This window comes from Lepisma saccharinum, chromosome 4 (genome assembly GCF_977018435.1).
Source record: "Lepisma saccharinum chromosome 4, izLepSacc3.1, whole genome shotgun sequence".
NCBI classification, from domain to species: Eukaryota; Metazoa; Arthropoda; class Insecta; order Zygentoma; family Lepismatidae; genus Lepisma; species Lepisma saccharinum.
The window spans coordinates 13,505,030-13,525,105 of NC_139232.1; the positions used below are offsets into that span (position 1 = coordinate 13,505,030).

Below are 20,076 nucleotides of genomic sequence, written 5' to 3' on the forward strand. Positions count from 1 at the left end.
CTTCTGATACTAGTTGTCTGTGACACACTGAACAGATGACAAAATAGAAATGAAAGAACTCAAAATTCCAAAGGTAAGCAACACATAATATAATGTATATTCAGGGCATTATGAGGCAAGTGACACAAATGGTTGAAAATACAGGGATATAAGTAGTAGTAATACAAGCTCCCCGACGACTGTGTTTATCTACGCACCAGATACACATGTAATAGTTTGCAACTGTGAACAGGGCAGTATATTCGTTACTGATTCGTCATTACATTGTTATCGTGGTTGTACGTGTTTTAGTCGTAATGTAACAACGTAAACCTCGGATACTTCCGTTATCAGAACAAAAGTACCACAAGGCATCTGGACACAAACCTATATATCAACATTGCAACGAGATTTGCAAATATTTGACATGTAGCTGGGCGTAAACAGCCACATGCAAGCTGTAAGTCTAATAAAATTTATTGTTGTTGATATTTGACATGTAGGCTGAGACAAAATCCGATATTGACACTTCATTTTGAATACTTTTTTTTTACCATTTCTCATATCGTTGGTTCACTTCCCCCTTCCCCTGAGATGACTGCTGATCTACTGGCTGGTAGTCTATGATGTTCGGTCTTCTGGATGCGTTTCTCGCTTCGTTTTACAGCTAATAATGTAGTTGGTAGTTTGTCATTTTTCACAAAATTTGTGTGTTCCTTGCAATCCTGCCGTGCGCTGTTTCGCCGCAGGAAATGACGTCACAGATACGATCAAATGTTGTGTTGGGTTGCCAGCATCCAGGCGGCAAAACGGGCTTTTTTGAACGGCTGTAGCGTCGAATCGACGCACCAACGAGAAAAATGTTACTAAGAAAAGTTGTTTGTTTTGATGTCCTCTATACGAATCTGTGGTCCGTAGGTACCATTAAAATGACACCCTGTATATTTATTATCGTTAGATGTTATTGTATCAGTTAGAGAGTCATCCGTAGAACTGCCCGTCATAAAGCCGTACTGGTGTCCTGCTACCCCTTTTATGGTTCTGAATTTCTTTAATCTTTTGAGAATTAGTCTCTCAAACCATTAGCCTATTACGTTTAAGAGGAAAATTGGGCTGTACGATTCTTGTTTTGTGTCAACCCTGGTGGAGTCCTTTTTGATGACTATTATATCTGCTGTTTTCCAGTTAGAGGGAATTGTCTTGTATATTAACCACTCGTTAAATAGTTCCGTAACATAGTTTAGAATTTTGGGTTTTGAGATCAGGAGGATTTCCACTGGAATTCTATCTGGGCCCGGAGATTTATTTTTCTTTACATATTCTATTGCTATTGCAACCTCTTCTTCTGTAAAAAGTAGTATAGGTGAGTTTGTGTATGGCAGGGAAAATTTATGAATCTTAAAAACAAATTTCTATTACAGTCAGTGGTGGAAGTGGAAATTCATTCGTAGCGGGGGGATGCTTGGTCGAATTTTGGGATTGGAGGGGAGGTTGTATCCATGGACATGGATACAAAAAAGTAGGCGGGGATGCTTATGCGAATTATCCTAGCTGGGGGATGCTTTACGAAAATGTATTTACTGGGGGGAAAATATCCCCCACGTTCCCCCTACTTGGAGCACTGATATAGCGTGTAGAGGGGGACACCTAACGACTTTAAGTTCTGTGAGCTGTGCACTGATTTATCTACACACCCACAACACCCCCGACTTATTTCAAGCGATCTTTTGGATCGAGTTGAAAAATGTCGGAGAAATCTCTTGATCTGTGACTGCGCGAAGGCACAAGTGGTCTCATAATGCATTATCTGCAATGGACAAGTGGTTTCTGTGCATACACATCCACAGGATTCTTTTTCGGGAAGGGGCAAACAAAGTTTATTTTTTGTCAGAGGCGGGCAAACGAGGCATCCTTAATAGCGTTGGCTCCTCAAAAAATCAATCCTTCAGTTTGAAGTTATCATGTTCCTGCACGCTCTTGCAATACTCAACATAAACTGCTCTGAATCAAATGAAATTATATGTGCTGCATATATATTTTTGTGTTCACACCAATTTTCCAGAGCGGCCGGTGTCTTCCCCCCTCCATTCTTCTTCCCGGACGTCCATGTTTTTACATCTCAACACAAAACCACGAAAATGCATTTCAACACTCACAGACATATAAAAATGTAACTTACTTGCGTTCGATCTATTTCTTCCAGTTACCTTTTAACATTACGTTCAAAGAATTGTTTGTGTGTGACTTGAATTTGAATTTAAAATTTTGAGTGAGTCAGCACTAAGGCTATTTTGCACCCGTCACACTATACGGGGTCCGGCTCCTTACCATAACTAAAATAGCATAACTGTATTGCCGTGTTGTAACTAAAATCTTAAAACTTTTCTGACCCGTTAAAAGCTGAGGCTGCAAAGAGGCACTCAGCACACATAAGGACAAGACACAGGACGACACACAGAATTATACTGGCCATAGGAACAGTCGCCAGAGCCTCGTTTGTCTTCAAAATGCAGTACAAGGTGTACTACGTGTTATAACTTAACGCAAAATACCTATACCAGACTAGTTTCAGACGTGTTCTAGGGTCACCGCAGGGAGGGCCAGGGGGCACTTGGCCCCCTGAGTTATTTGAAAAAAGTTAATTCAAGTTATGAAATTATATCAATATTTTATTGCAAAGAATATTGTTTCCTGTTATTTACAGGCTGTCAGTTACAGTAATTAACTGCCATGTCCAACATATAACGAGAGAGCGTTTTCACAAGAGATATTACAATCATGTTGACTCGTAAATAGTGGTGTGCGGGACAGGCTTGGGAAGGAAATGTTAATAATTCGGATGTTCAGGACTGAAAATGGTTTTAAAAATTTTCCGATGCGGTGAAAATATCGAATAGTACATACTATTCCCCCTTGAAATGATTGTTTTTGCACTTCTGAAATAAAAGCTGTTAATTTCAAGAAATTTCAGACATTTAGAAAAAAGATCCTTTCGAATTTCTTGACTGTTCGCGATTACGAAAAGTCGCAAAATCAATTCCCGAAGTCGGAATCTAACATTGATATTTCACACCCAGTTATTTTGAATTATTACTTTTTTTTTACAGTATCCTTCGGCATGTAAAAGCATGGACCAGAGGTGCAAGAAGGACAGTAGATTAAGTGGTGTCTGTTAGATATCTGTGCATTGTGAAAAAATACAAAAATACATAGAACTGTTCATCATCATCATCATCATCAATAATAATAATAATAGCTATAATAATAATAATAAAGGTTTCTATGACTGAAGGGCAAGATGTGAAATCTTACTCTAAAATTTTGCGACCTCCATTCCAGCTTAGACTACACGGCTAGGCTATGCCATTTATAAAAGAAGTAGACAAGACATGATTGGCTCTTACAGAGACCAATATAATTGAATTTTGCCCGCGCTCTCATGCTATTGGTGGTTAGAAATTATGCCGACACTACTGTATATTCTTTCTTAAAACTTAGAAATTTCTATTTGATTGATTGAATGATTGATTGATATCGTTTTATTTTACTTCGCTTTTCTGCTACTTTTGAGTAATCGTGAAGATGAGGATGAATGATGAGAGGATGAAATTTATGAAGGGACACTCCCCAAGAACACTCATGCTCAGGATGGGATTGCAAATTTTTTGCAAACTTATTGCATTCAAGTATGTAAAGAGGATAATCTGGCTCGAATCAGCGATTTTCGCTGGAATTTTCAAGCATGAAGAAGCAACCGAATTCGTTCAAATTAGCATTTGTTCTACGTTTTATGAAGGAGACAAATTACCAATTCACATCCAAAGAAACAATCTTGTCATTTTTTTTTCTTCAGTTGTAACGGGGTTGTAATCTTACTACAATCAAAAGTTTGCATACTGAGAGATATTATTTCTGAATTTATCAACTGTATCTTACTTAAATTGTTGTTATTTTGAAAAACAGAATAAATTGAAATTATTTATAGCCCTCCCCTGTTACAGAGAAGTGTTATGAATCATCCTGAATTGTTATTTGTGTGCAACTCATTTCAGCGCTTCCCCTTTGTAATGAAATGTTTTGATAAAGCTGTGGGAAATTTTAATACGAAAATGATTTTTTAACTATTTATCCCGCAATGGTACGATTTTACTTATGCCAATAAATTAGTTACTTAGTAATATCAAGTTTACATTTCCACTTGTTCAATAAGTTTGGATTTCGACAGGTGGCTTGAATGTTTTGTACATGATTTCTTCATCTATTTTATTGCTCATTCATCATCCATGCTTATCATTAGTGAACATTCAAGAGCGGTATAATATCGACATACAACACCTGAATTACAAGTAGCATTTTTCTGAATAAATTAATATTAGGTCACATTGTTAATTAAACTAGAAATATTTTGCGTTATTAATTAGGGCTGAGCCGATACCACTTTGAACCGATACCGATACTCTTACCGATTCCCACCGATACCGATACCTAAAAATTGCAATAATTACAATTTGTTCAAAATATTGATCAATATTGGTGTGTATATATTATTTTACAATTATATGCATGAATTTACCAATAAATTTTGCTCAAAAATATTCAAGAATTACATCAGAATATTAAAATAGATGCTATTTAATAAAAAAAATAGTTTTTCTTGCATAATTTGTGCAAAATAAAAAGAAAGTTTGAATTTTGCCTGTTTTCCAAGAAAATTGGTCTCTGTGAAAGTGTCGCACAGCATTTTTGAAGACCCCGTGAAAGACCTACATTCTGGAAAAGTATCGGCTGATATCGGTAGATGAATTCCAACCGATACTTTTCGATACTGATACTACTGGTATCGGTCGATACCGATACATCGGTATCCGCTCATATCTAGTTATTATGCGTATACTTATATTTGGTCCATGGTTTGATAATGAATCTCATAATCTAATTGAAATAAGAAATCAGGCTAGAGTTAGGTGGTTAAATAACTTTGATGATACAAAACTAAACAATTATAATAGAATAAAGCGAGAAGTTAACCGCACGTTTAGAAGTAAAAAAAGAGATTACTTGAAAAGCAAAATTAACGAAATTGAAACAAACAGCAAAAATAAAAATATCCGAGATTTATATAAAGGTGTGAATGAGTTTAGAAAGGGGTGGCAACCTAAAGTAAACTTGATAAAAGATAAAGACGGTGATTTTCTAGCTGACCCAAGCGATATTCTAAATAGATGGAAGAACTACTTTAATGACCTTTTAAATGTCCATGTAGGAGATAAATCAGAAGTAAATGAAGTCCACACAGCAGAACCTTTAGTTCCAGAACCTAACTTGACTGAAGTTAAAGATGCTATTAAAAGGCTAAAGAGTAACAAAGCACCTGGCATTGATTTAATACCAGCTGAGTTAATTAAATAAGGTGGAAATTCATTAATATGTCAAATTCATAAATTAATTTGTTTAATATGGAATAAAGAAGAAATCCCTCAACAGTGGAAAGAATCCATAATTGTTCCTGTGTTTAAAAAAGGTGATAAAATGAACTGCAATAATTACCGTGGAATTTCTCTACTCTCAACAACATATAAAATATTATCTAACATTCTTTTAACAAGACTAACCCCATATGCTAATGAAATTATAGGTGATTATCAATGTAGATTTAAACGTAACAGATCAACTACAGATCAAATTTTTCACATCAGACAGACACTTGAAAAAAAGTGGGAATATAATCAAAATGTCCATCAGCTATTCATTGATTTCAAAAAAGCATATGATTCGGTCAAAAGAGATAAATTATATAATATATTAGTAGAGTTTGGAATACCTAAGAAGCTTGTTAGTATGATAAAAATATGCACCAGTGAAACAGAAAGTAAAATTCGTGTAGGTATTAATATATATGACAAATTTACAATTCATGATGGGTTAAAACAAGGAGATGCATTATCTCCATTGCTCTTTAATTTTGCCTTAGAATATGCTGTAAGGAAGGTAAAAGAAACTAAAGAAGGACTAAAATTAAATGGTGTGACTCAGTTGTTAGCATATGCAGATGATGTAGACTTACTGGGGGATGATATAAATACGATTAAGAATAATGCTAAAATATTTTTCAAAACTGCTAAAGAGATAGGTTTGGAAGTTAACAAAGAGAAAACTAAATATATGCTTACAGGCCGAAACCAAGTGTTAGTTAATAATCAAAATCTAATTATTGATAACAACTCGTTTGAACCAGTTTCCAAATTCAAATACTTAGGAGTAATATTAACAAATGAAAATTATATTAAAGAGGAAATAAAAAGTAGGCTTAATTCAGGAAATGCATGTTACTTCTCTCTTCATAAACTTTTGTCTTCTCGTTTAATATCTAAAAAACTAAAAGTTAAAATATACAAAACAGTAATTTTGCCTGTAGTATTATATGGATGTGAAACTTGGTCCCTTACATTGAAAGAGGAACATAAATTGAGAGTATTTGAAAATAAGATCCTTAGGAAAATATTTGGACCTAACAGGGATGAGGAGACAGGTGAGTGGAGAAGGTTGCATAATATAGAACTACATAATTCGTATTCATGTCCAAATATTATTAGAATTATTAAATGAAGAAGACTTAGGTGGGCAGACCATGTGGCACGAATGGGAGAGGAAAGAGGAGTTTACAGGATTCTTGTTGGGAAACCTGATGGTAAGAGACCTGTAGGAAGGCCAAGACGAAGATGGAGGGACAATGTTGAGATGGACCTAAGGGAAATCGGTAGGGATGGAAAAGAGTATATGGAACTTGCTCAAGATAAGGACAGATGGAAGGTCTGTGTTGCTGCAGCCATGAACCTTCGGGTTTAAGAAGGCTAGGGAGTTAGTTAGTTAGTTAGTTATACTTATATTTGGTCAAATGTGTTTAAATAATGATATATTTCTTGAATATACTAGACTGAAAGCTCCTCGTGCATTTCAGGTTAAAAATTTCCCTAGTTCGTAACTTGTCCCATCCATACAGATATTCATTCCACCACCCCCGGGGCAACTCATTCTAACATCCTTTTAAATAGCACAGAAAACTTAATCAACTTTGATTCTAATATTTCTACAACAAAGTCAGGATTGCTGACCGCAGGGGAAGTTTAGGCGCGACTTTACACGGAGTTTGTTCGAATTCTTTCACAAACATTAAGATCAGTTTCATAATATGGTGTTCGCGTAGCCTAGTGGTTAACTATCAGGTTCTTCCCTTCGGTGCGAATAGACACGGGTTCGGTGTAGAGAGGACGAAATTCGATATATTACCCTACAGAGAGCAGCTAGATATTTTGGCGCCATGAGCAGAATTGTTGTTTGGCGCTCTCCACACACACGCACACTATCAAGCACCGACATTTTATGAGCGTCCTTCGATATTTTCTTCTTATGACATGGTTTGTGATATTTACATTCTACACATTTTGAAATAAGCAAGCAGGGAAAAACAAATTGAAAAAAATAATATGTAGGCTACTACATATATTATAATAATATATAAGAATATTTCAGTTATATCTTAGTGTCTGAAGAACATTTCTTAAAACGTACTTTTACTACTTTTGGAAACAGAAAATTCCAGGAGTGAATTACAATAATATAACTTTGACTAGTGTAAATTTCTTTGTCGCATATTCTCCCTTTGTTGTTTCTTTAATAATAATAATAATAATAATAATAATAATAAAGCTTTGAATGTCGCCCTCTGTATATTGCACTCTAGACCCCCCCCCTTTCCTAGCCTATTCCTCGCTACAGGCCTGCCAGTTTCCTCTAGTTTCTAACCCCAGGTCGGTTTTGTACCACAGAGGTACATTCTTCTTTTCTATGACATGATTCAATCATTCCTCTGTCAATTGGGCTTGATACCTGTTAAATTGACAAATTGTGATTTTTCAAGTTGTCTTAATTAAAGTCCATTAAAGAACTAAATCAGTAACTTCACCTATCGCCTTGTTAACTGAGACTTACTAGTACTGTCGAGTTGGCCTTAAAATTTACGAGGGTGCAGGAAATTATATTATTATAAAGTACTCTCTAAGGGTACAAGAAGAATACTTGAACCAATATGTCAAATTCTGACTCGTTCTATGGGGAGACCTTAAAAATTGTAATTCTTTTTAATTGCGTTATAAAAGGTTATTTTAAGTTTAATTTCATATAAAAATTTTTGTAGTTAGTTCATAGTTGATGTTTAACTAGCAATTACTTTTGGAGTTCAATTGCACTATTACATAAATATCAAATGCACAAATACCCCCTAAAGTGACTGATTGATTTTAGAACTCGACTCGCGTTTACTTTGCAAAATATTTTTGATTCGAGTGCATGTCAGAGCATTAGTGTTTCGTAATTCATTTCTTGCATTTAATTTTCATCCAACCTCATTGTAATTATTATCCTAAAGATATACAATTATCAAATACAATCAAAATCAAATACATTTGATGTAAAATGTTTTTACTCCAATGCCATTTATTTTTCATTTTTGAACCCGTTCTTTAATGAATTCTCTCTTTTATACAATTGTGGTTATTTGTTTTTCTGTGTTCAACATTATTAAGATTGTAGATTTTGTTTATAAGGTATTGCATTCAACCTCAAATCTATTCGGGGAGTGTAAGGGGTGCTCCTTCCACGTAGTGCACCCAATAGTCAACCTCACTTCCACGTAGTACACCCTGGACTGCAGACTAACGAGGCTCTGGCGACTGGCCCCATGGCTAGTATAATTCTGTGTCGTCCTGTGTTTTGTCCTTATTTGTGCTGAGCGCCCTATTTAACCTCAGCTTTTAACCAAGGTAAGGAAATTTTAGTTTTCAAACGCTTTTATTTTTGTTCTGATAATGGGCTGGCCCCATATAGTGTGACGGGTTCAAAATAGCCTCAGTGCTGACGCACCCAAAATGTTTTACTTCAAAATTCAAAATTCAAATCAATTCGTGAACTTGGACTGATAATATAATAACGCTAAACTATCGCTTTTCACTTGAATGAATTTTCTTCCTTCACGTAAAATATTATAATCTTATAAAAATAGGAATATCCACTAATTTATGTTGTTTGTTAACTAGTGTCTCTAAATTTCAATTTATATTTGTGTTAACTTGTGTTGTGCATTACGTCTGTGCTTTGTGTTTCTTGTTTATTTTATTGAATTTTGGTAATTGTGATGTAAAATGAACTCTTGTCATCATGGAACAATATATTTGAATAATTGGATGCTAATAATAATTTGTGTCTATATGTATAAGTCTACACACACACACACACACACACACACACACACACACACACACACACACACACACACACACACACAAACACACGCCTCTTTGCATCACAAATATACGTATGTCTCTGCATCATTTGCTAGGGAGAAAGTAATACCAATAAATTATTCACATTCCCGGGTTTGATACCTTGTGGAAGCACATAGTGGTTCGGTTCCCACTTTAAACTGTAGGTCCAATCGCGATTAACCTATCTGTGCATAAAGTTGACTTAAAACAAAAACTCAAACTCAAATTATTTGCATTAAAATTTACACCTTCTGTAAAGAAAAATAGATTTGATTTGATTTATTTTATTTTACTTCGCTCTCCTGCCACTTTTGGCTAATCGCGAACATGAGCATGAATGGTGTAAGATGAGACTAAAGGACACAAACACCCACGGACAGCACACAACACAAGTTCCACAAAGGATTATATTGGCCATGAGTCCAGAACACTGTGCGAATTAAGCTTTTTGCTTTTGGGGGCGGCGGAGATGCCCACTCAGTGGCGCATTTGTGATTTCATTTTGGCTAGTAGGTTTTTTTGGGTATGCAAATTTGTACATATGGTACCAGTCAGTAAACAAAACTATTGCCTTTCGGTTCTAAGTAGCGTAGAACCAGGATTGGCAAAATGTATTTTCTAAAAAGAAACAAAACAAACAGTTTTCCTTTGTAAACATGTTTTAAATGTTTTAAACAGTGTTTCAAACAACAATCAAAATGAACATATTTTAAACAAAAAAAAAACGTTTGAAACATAATGCCAAGAAGACATTTTCTAAGAATAATGAATCATTATTGATTTAATCATTTAATAATTAATAAGCAATTTGTTAATCATCCTAGGATGGATTGTGTTCCTATTATAAAGTAAACGCTTGACTAACTTTTAAAATACACATTTATGTTAGTCTTAAATCTCGCACAAGATTTTGAATTAATAGAGTTACTTTTTGGGAAAGCAGACTCACTTCATTGCATATCTTTGGTCTATCTCTTATTGTCTATCTCTTATTATCCTGTCATTTTCGATTGTTTTGCAGAACCTTATCGCATTCATAACAACAAATTTGAAGACATTTTCTGTCCTTTAGATGAAATCATGTGATTTGGACTAAACCAAGGATGCAGAATTGAAGTGTGAAAACCGTATGCTTCTATCACGTATCATTTTCATTGGACAGCCACCTGATGCATGTGTGAAAGGCATATTACAATACACTGTACAGTAAGATAGCACAGTAACAATACCTACAAACATGACGTTGTGGAGCATTTACTCTTGTACATATCTGTGAGGGTCTCCCTGATGATAGACCAACAATAGTCATCAAGCATACTGCCGTTCCAACCACTTTTCAAACACAGCAATGTCCTGGAGGAACCTTTCCCCATGTTCATCACTGACTGCTCCCAGCTTTATCGCAAAAAAGCCCACATGTGAGTTCGAAAATGTAATTTGAGGTACATGTGGCATCCCATGATATGGAATCAGTGCACCATGTCACGAACAGTGAATCATATTTGTGTGCTTTGACATTACCCAGGAAACTAGAACACACCAACTTGAATGCCTGCCATACTGCATTTGCTAGGTCGGAAATTGTAGAATCAAACGGCTCTAATCTGTGTGCCAACAAAACACACCTTCCTTAACCTTTGCCTCACTTAAGTGTGGGAATTTCGTCCAGAGGTACCTGAAAGCTTGGTCTTCTCGTCCTAGTGCTTTGACGAAGGTTCTCATCAAACCAATCTTGACGTGTAATGGGGCAGAAATACATTCTGATTGATTGATTGTATTGCAATAGCGTCTTCCTCGTTGTCGCATCCCACACTTTGGGGCTTCTCAATTAGATCTCGTGATATGTTCTTGATGCCTCTAGTAGCGACCAGTGTTTACGGACATAATGATTATATCTGTCCCGACTGTCGCATTCACCGAGGAAGCAACAGTGTTTCATGTAACCTTCTTGCATACATCTTATCTTGTCATACCAATGCATAATTTCGAGCATTCATTCTTTGTAACACAGGAGAAACACACTTTCGGCTATTGTACCATACGTATCTTATGTAACTTTCATTTTTTTTTTATTTTTGCCTAAATTATACGTGATACACGGAAACAAATTGCAGATTCGTTCTTGTCATGCACGAATACATTACAATCACACATTTTCATCTAAAGAACAAATTTTGTGTTGTGCAATAATCGTTCTAATGTTATGCTTCCTTGGGCGTCCTATTACCCCTTGTGCAACATGGATATTGTTTAAATTTATTTTTTGTTTAACTTCACTATCAACATCCGGAATTCTGCTAGTGTTGTGCCTTTGTAAACAACGATGTAAGATGGAGTGGGTCATCGACCACTAAAGTTTTAGGAGATGTTGGTTATAGGGGTATGCACAAATTTCATAAAAATGTTCAACTTCCCCTTAGAGGCTCAAAAAAGTTTCTTTTGTTACCAAAAGACAACAAATCAGAGAATAGGACTCTTTCTAGCTGTTCAAGAAGCTTCCACTAATCACAGTTGTCATTGCCAGGCCCCACTGAGTCCACGTTGTAGCTACTGTATTTTTTTAGTTTCTTTTTTAAATACATTTTATCGTGAATGCAACTAAATATTGACATTAAGAACAATGTGCACATTTTCCAGTGTGTTAAGTGAGGAACGAAACGATTTCATCCATGTAGTATTGTGGCCGCGGTGGCTCAGTCGGTAACGCGTCTGACTACCATGCTCAAGGTCCCGGGTTCGATCCCCGGCCGGTTCAAATCCGGGAACTTTTCTTACGGTGGAAGCGGCCCCAGCGCCCACCCAGCGTCGAATAACATGGGTACCTGGGGGGAAACCCTGGGGGGTAAAGGCGGTCAGGGGCGTGATGCTGATCACATCACCCACACTCACGACCGGATCAAGAAAGTGTGGGGCGTTACCCCCACACCCCCTATACGCCTTCATGGCGTGGTGCTATGCACAGGGGAACACTTTACTTTTTTACTTTTTTTTAGTATTGAATTTTAAAAATGTTTTAAACACCTCTAAGAACCAAAAAAACATAGCCAGGTGTTTTAAACGTGACCCACGGGTATTAATCACGATATGTTTCTTTGTTAATTCAATATATATTTTCAGCAACTGAACAGAGTTCTGTGCACAATAAACAGAAGGACACGCATTGAATGAAAAGGCATAGTTACAAAACACGCAAATAACCACAAACTGTCAAACATCAAGTATCAAAATGTGTTTTAAACAAGTCTGAAAAAAACATGTTTGAAACACTTTGTTTTAAAAGTTTTAAACATTTGTGAAAAAACAAAGCCATGTGTTTTAAACGTTTGAAACAACCTTGGTAAACATTGGTTCTAACGTATGTCATTACAGCTTATGATAATATTTACACATAATTTAATAACACTTAGTATAAGTACATTCTAAGAAAGCCCAAACTCATACACAAAATGAGCTATCGAACTTGTAACGCCGAAAACATGGCTAAATTTACATGGCCAGATTCAACCCTCTAACCTACCAACAAGTTTCTTGTGAACACTTTAACATTATGTAAAACATCAGCACTATGACATGAATACTTAAGTTGAAAACACCCTGTTGTTGTCGTCTTGGCTCGATGAGGTTGGTCAGTTGCTGACTGGGGTCATTCTTTACTCTGCAAATATGCATACTCTTCGGCAGGGAAATCTTTGATGACTGGCCCATTAATGAACACAAATGATTTTTCAATTTCGTTTGTTACGTAGTTTAGAAATGATATGCTATTTGGTTTCAACTCCATTTTCTTTCAGGGGGGGATAAAAACATCCCAGACAGGAATAAAAATTATTTGACTTTGCAAATTATTTGCCTATATCCAAATGATTAACAAAGAGGTTAAGCCAGAAAGAACATATTTGTGTATATTTCTCTCGCTGATCTCTGCGAATTGTGCAGCAATGCAGGGTGTCCGAATCGAAACGCCCTAATGGCAACTTTCTGTAACTCCACATGTATTTGATGTATCCAAATGAATTGTACATCAATGAATATAAAGGGTGTCCCAATAAGAGCGACGGATTTAATATGCTTAAGAAAATACGGTATATTTACAAAATGACAAAATTTTTTACATCATTACAACGGGTAAATGTTCCGATTTAAGAATGCCAAGTTTGATTTTCGCAACATGTCTTGGGTTGGTAACACTGTTCTTACAAGTTCCTTTATCAGTGATTGTTGCAGCTTAGTTGACATGGAGCGTTAAACAAAGGAATAACGAGTTTTGATAGAGAAAAGTCATTACAAGAATGGCGAGTGTTATGCAGAGAGTGTTAGGAGGGTTCATGCAATCCTTAGACGTAAAAGTGCGCCTAGTGAGAGAGTACATTTCGCAAGTTGATCAAAAAAATTGAGGAAACAGCTTCGACAGCAGACTATTCATTCTTAAATCGGAACATTTACCCGCTGTAATGATGTAAAAAATGTTGTCATATTATAAATATACAGTATTTTCTTAAACATATTAAATCCTTCGCTCTTATTGGGATACCCTATACATAGCCATAAAGTTTCTGTGAGTAAAGTAGTAATTAGTACATTTTAGTGCATTTTTAGAACATTTCTACATGCGCCCCACGAGTTGCACGGAGGATGTCCAGTGTATTCAACCAAAGTGACAACTATGGAACACAAGGGGTCCCGGGTTCAATACCCGGTGGAGGCACAAGTAGTTCGGATCCCACTTTAAACTGTAGGTCCAGTCCCGATTAGCCTTACTGTGCATAAAGTGGACTTAAAACACCAACCCAACTCAAACAACTGTGGAACAGCTTCGTGAAAGGACTAGTTGTCGTTTGAACAGTCACCCCAAACATGGTACAGGCAACCTGGCGGGAAATCGAGTATCGGTAGGACAGCTTCCGTGGGACTCGTGAGGCGCATGTAGAAATGTATTAAATGTACTAAAAATGTATTAATGTACTGTACTGTAATGTAATGTATAGTCATTGATGTATAATTCATGTGGATACATCAACTACATGTGGCGTTACAGGCAGTTGCCATTATGGCGTTTCAATTCGGACACCCTCTAGCTATATCAGTGACCATGATTTGAGGCGGCTGGGCAGACGTGCACTAGTGTCACATGTGGGTAGAAGAAAGCTAGCGAAGGCCAAGAATCGTTAATTCCGTTGCACGTTGTGGCAATGCTCACCATGCAGTGTTGCCTAGTTCAAGCGGCAACAGTTCCTTTTGTCATCATAGACGCTTACCCTTTGGAGTATGGCAGAGGTTCCCAAACCTTTTCGTTTCTCGGCGACCTTAGTGTTTCATGATTTTTCCGCGGCGCCCAAGTCAGAATGTACACCTATCTAACACTTGCAACACTCATTTAGTGTATTTACGTTGCTTGCCTTAAGTTAGGAAATGAACAAATGTTTCAAATTCAGAAACATTTTACGTGTAAAAAGTACTAAAGAAGCACATATTTGGAACAATCATACAATTGACTAACAAGTAAGTGTCGTTTCAGTGAAAATATTGGAACATTTCGCAGCGACCCTGTAAGCCAGCCACGGTGCACACTTTGGGCACCGCTAGAATATGGAATAATTGTTTAATTATTATTAATTTGTTCCGTTTATTTGTATTCCTTCTCCGTCTTCCTGTATTTTTCGTTTTCAAGATCTTCGATTTCTTTTTCGTGTCTTGGAATCCTATAAGTGTTGTGCCCGAGCGGGATTTGTCCCTTTGTCCCAGTATTCCTAAGAAAAGAATGGAAAAGGCAGGAAATGATGGCAAAATGAGTATTGACTACTATAACAAGTATTACTTAACCCCCCCCCCAATATCTTTCGAAAATCCTGGACACCACAGATTCTATGCATTGTCCATTCTTTCGCTCTATTATTTATTTTATTAACTTTCTCTTACGTTCTTATGCCTTGCTTCCTCCATTATTTCTACGTTCTCTCTCCCTGTGACTTCTTTTATTATACTTTCTCTCTCTCTCTTACTTATCTCTTATTTTTATCTCTCGTTTCTATCCTTTTCCCTCTGTTCTTTTCATTTCTCACCCACTTCATTTATTTCTTTCTCCTTCTGACTTATTTTATTACCCTCTTTCTTTCTCTGTATCTTATTTCTTATTCCTATCTCTCGTTCCTCTACTCTTCCCTGTATCTTGTGTTTTGATTTCTCACGCACTTCATTTATTTCTCTCTCACTCTGACTTCTTTTATTACCGTCTTTCTTTCTCTCACTTATATCTTATTTCTCTCTCTCTTCACTGTATCTATTTTTTAGTTCTCACTTACTTCATTTATTTCTCTCTCCCTCTGAATTATTTTATTACCCTCTTACTTTTTCTCTTACTTATCTCTTATTTCTATCTCTCGTTTATATCCTCTTTCCTCTATCTTTTTTTTATTTTACACCCACTTCATGTATTTCTCTCTCCCTCTGATTTATTTTATTTTCCTCTCTCTTTCTCTCTCACTTATCTCTTATTTCTATCTCTCGTTTCTTTCCTCTTCCCTGCATCTTTTTTTATTTCTCACCCACTTCAATTATTTCTCTTCCCCTCTGACTTCTTTATTACCCTCTTTCTTTCTTTCTCTCACTTATCTCTTATTTCTATCTCTCGTTTCTTTCCTCTTCCCTCTATCTTGCTTTTTTTATTTCTCACCCACTTCATTTATTTCTTCCTCTCTCGCGTTGGTTTTCTTATTTTCTTTCCTTCTCATTCATTTGCTTTTATTTTTTTCCTTTTCTCTTACTGTATTTCTCTCTCTATCATTCATCATCATCATAACTCTGTCTCTCTCCTTCTCTCTGCATTTCTTAAAACATTTCTTTACGATAGCCCTTAAACAGACGTCACGTTATTTTCAATAAATATGAATATATCCCACTTAAGGACACGCTTTTCGTCCCCCTTGGTTGTCATCCCATAATTTTCCGTAAACATTTATGTAATTTTTGTATTCTGTATTACAATGATGGACTGCAAACACAGAACATACATTGTCCAAAGAAATCCCGTCCCGAGTACGGCGTGGCTCTACAGGAACTGCCACGCTTTTGGATATATTATTATACCTAATACTTCTGAAGACTCAAATATTTTGTCTATTATCTATTATTTTTTTAAAAAAAAAGTTTGATGATAGTCTCCACGTGATAGGCTGATAGGAATTTACTCTACAGTTTAAATTTGGAACCAAAGTACTATGCAATATGCCTCAAAAAGGATCGAACCTGATGCCCCTTGAGATAATATGTTTATGTCTCTTTGTTTATTCACATATCCTTCAGTTTACCGTTGGCAATGGAAGAAATTATGACAATAATAACTGTCCATTCCGGCCCTGAATCCCTATTCTTGCAAAACAATACGCTAATCTCTGGTACATGGAAATCAAGTACAGTACTATAACTTGTTTACATAATACAGTACAAAGCGCAGGGTAGATTGATTCTCAGTAAGGTGAGGTACGTGACTAACATCTCCAATCCCAACTGTAATTTCTCGATCCGCCAGTGCGCGAGCATCGATATGGCCACTGAGCAAATTAGCCAGAGCCGCCTCATTTCGCGTCCAGGACTGTAGGTGATTTTGTTGTTTCGTAACTAGGGCTAGGAAGTTGATGACAAATCGTGTTTTTTTTTCCTAGCCTTTCAAGGCAATGCAAAACCTGATAGTAGTACGTTTCACTTCAGTTAGAACCAGAAAACATTGTTTGAATTTTGATCTCTTTGCATTTTCCTGCCTTTTTTTTATTTTAGATCATTTTTCAGTATTAATTGCCGTTTTTATTGCATTTTTTATCATTTTTGAAGTTTCTTTTTTCTTCTTCCCAGTTGTTTTGTGAATTTCAAATGCATTTAATAGCATGAAATGAAGTAAAAATACGAAGAAAAAAATATTACTTTTTTCCTCTCGATAGTTTAAATCATCAAACAATAAATTTTATCAAATTTTTGAACTAGTCTCTTGTAATTTATGAAAAATCAAGCTTTGATTTTAATTTTGGAAATTATTTTTAGGTCATTTTTTAATTTTTAGAACATTTTTTAACAATATTAAGGTCAATCTTTAATGTTTTTATGTCATCAACTTCCGAACCCTAGTAATAACCTTGCGCTGATGAATAGTAATAATTTTGTACAGTGACGGCGGTTAGGGGGGCCCGGGGGCAGCTGCCCCCCTTTTACTACTTTTGCCCCCGCACTATGCTGAACCTTATGTATGAAGGGGGAAAGTAAACTGTGCTTGCACCGCAGTTTTGAGCCGGCCCCGTGGCGGAGTGGTTAGCACATCGTGCTACGACGCCAGGGGTCCTGGGTTCGAATCCCGGCCTGGGTATGGATGTTTGTGAGTGTCCATTCATAAATTTCATCATATCATCACTCATCCCCATCTTCGCAAATTAGCCAAAAGTGGCAGAAAAGGCGAAGTAAAATAAAGCAAATCAATCAATCAATCAAAGCCTCGCAGTTTTGGAAGCCGATCGCCGCCACTGATTTTGTGTTGTGCTGTGTATTTCTTGTACTTATATTTCTTGGAATAGACTCTGATGCTTTCTTTTCTGATTTCGTTCGTAGCCATCTCAGCCATCCCCAGAATCGTCTGCGAGACGATACACGCTCTGGAACTACATGATGAGACACCCTCGTGGAAGATCATGGACAACAAGGGTAGAGTCACCGTGGTCCTCCACTGGGACCATCGACAGCAAGCAACGCACAAAACAGAAGCTTCCAGGTTGTCGCCAAAGAAGGCGGAGGCGGCGGGTGCCAAGCCTGTGTTCCCGACTGTAGGGGTGGGAGGGAAACCCTCGGGGGTGGGGGAAGGTGCTGCGAGACCTGCCCTGGTCATTCAGACGAGTCTCGAAAAGCTCGGCATCCACAGTACTGTGTCGCGGGATGGTAAAAAAGAGACCCTCATCAATGATGTATACCCACCCAGGTACAGCCCCCAAATTACTGTGATAAACCATGATGATGTTCATGCAGCCAAAGTTAGTAGTTCCTATGGAGCAATGTCTGGTGTTCAGTCAGGTGCTCGTTTAATAAAGCAAGGAAGCTCCTTTGAAAGTACAACAATTCATATTCATACGCCGGAATGTGCCAACCACGTTCACCAGCCTAGGAGCGGTAGCCCTGCCGAGAATAACGAGTGCGACTTCCACTGCTGCGCACTTCACGAGGAGGGAAGGAAGATCCAAGTGCATAAATCGGTGGCCACTTCCCCCATCCAAGATGCTCAACAGGACGTGCGCCGGACCCTACCGAAAGGGGCGCACGTGAGATTTTTAGACATCGAATGCGAAGGTGCGGTGGCGTCCAGGGTGGAACACGAAAGTTCAGAGTCTGAGACGGAGAACACCATAATGGAGGACGATGCCATCACGACGGAAAAGTTCCTCCTCCTCATAGACCAACTCTCCGTCGACCAGAAGCGGCATCTCACAATCAAGGACATCGGCATCATCTTGGAGAGGCTGAGTTCGAAGATCGTGGACGTGGAGCGACTAGACCGCGAAAGCGAGAGCGACGACTGCTACAATTGGACAATCAAAGCCACGATTCGAGGGAACGTGCTAAGGGAATTGGGGGTTATCTACAATGGCAATTATTATGCAATATCAGAACACCCAGGTTACAAAGAGGAGTCGGAAGAGAACAGAGAAGACGTCGAGGAAGAAGAAGAAGAGGACAGGCTTTAAGGATGGGCGTCGTCATTAGAAGCAAAGGTTCCAAAAAAAAAGTCATGTGCACCAGAGCTAGAGAAGATCGGCCGTGAACACTAAAGGATCATCACAAAACAGTTTTTTTTACACATAGAAAGGATAAGCCGAGAATTTCTTTTCCTTCATTTCGTTCACTTCTACCACCAATCAATATATTCTCAAATGACGATGCCTTCAGCGTCGAATCGACAAGAGGAAGAATTCCATTTTTCCAAGCAATAGTTTCCCCCGTTAATCTCTATTCTCCGAAATGATGAGGGTCCCCTTTTCGCCTCTATTTCTGCCCCTTCCTCCTGGAACCTCCCCGTCCTTCCCAACCCTGACCTAATTTCCTCCTCATCTCCCACACAAGGGGGGAAAATGTAAGGAGAACAACAAAAAAAAAGAAAGAAAATCCCATTCTGCAAATCAATGAGTAGATGGAATACAGACATTATTCTCCTTTTTTTCCTCTTGCTGAGTAACGTGGGAATGTGGTCAGCTCAAGGTCAAGGGAAATTTGCGGGAGAGGGATTGAAACACAAGGAGGATGAGGCTGAGCGACAATTCAAAAAATTAAGAGCGGGTCCTTAGTTGCACAAAGAGACCATGACATTGTGTGTAAAAAAACAAGAGAGAGAGACTACTATGGAACATATCTGAGGTAGGAAACATTACATCGTTTTTACGTGCACATGTTTTCTTTTGTAAAACACGTGGGGGGGTATTAAGTACTAAAGAAGAAATATGCTGTGCATACAAAAAAATAATTTCCAGGTTGTACAGTGGTTCTGTCAAATTGTCACTGTCTTTAAGTATTGTTTACACAGTGTGTTGGACACACCTGACGAAACAAAAACTCAATGAGTAATAGCAAAACTGTTTTTAAAAAGAAAATAGCAACGGGTAAATAAGTCAAACTTTGCTGAAGCTTAAGTTTAAACATGAAAAAAAAAGATTAATATGTTATTCTGTCGTGTCTGACGGAAATTCTTTTTTGCCAAGAGAAGATTTTAATGAAAGATTGAAAAAAAAATAATCTAGAAATGAAACATAGGACA

General features: G+C 37.3%; 1 protein-coding gene across 2 annotated transcripts in view; it reads left to right on the top strand.

Moving 5' to 3' along the window:
* The window catches only part of Drep2 (DNA fragmentation factor-related protein 2), a 128,631-nt gene extending 108,564 nt beyond the window's left edge, over window positions 1-20,067 (top strand). For both annotated transcript variants that reach the window (XM_083121574.1, XM_083121575.1), the window contains exon 4: window positions 17,889-20,067. In XM_083121574.1, the coding sequence (XP_082977700.1) occupies window positions 17,889-19,012 (1,124 nt within the window). In that variant the 3' untranslated portion in view covers window positions 19,013-20,067. The remainder of the gene's footprint in view (window positions 1-17,888) is intronic.
* Window positions 20,068-20,076: the final 9 nt, after the last annotated feature.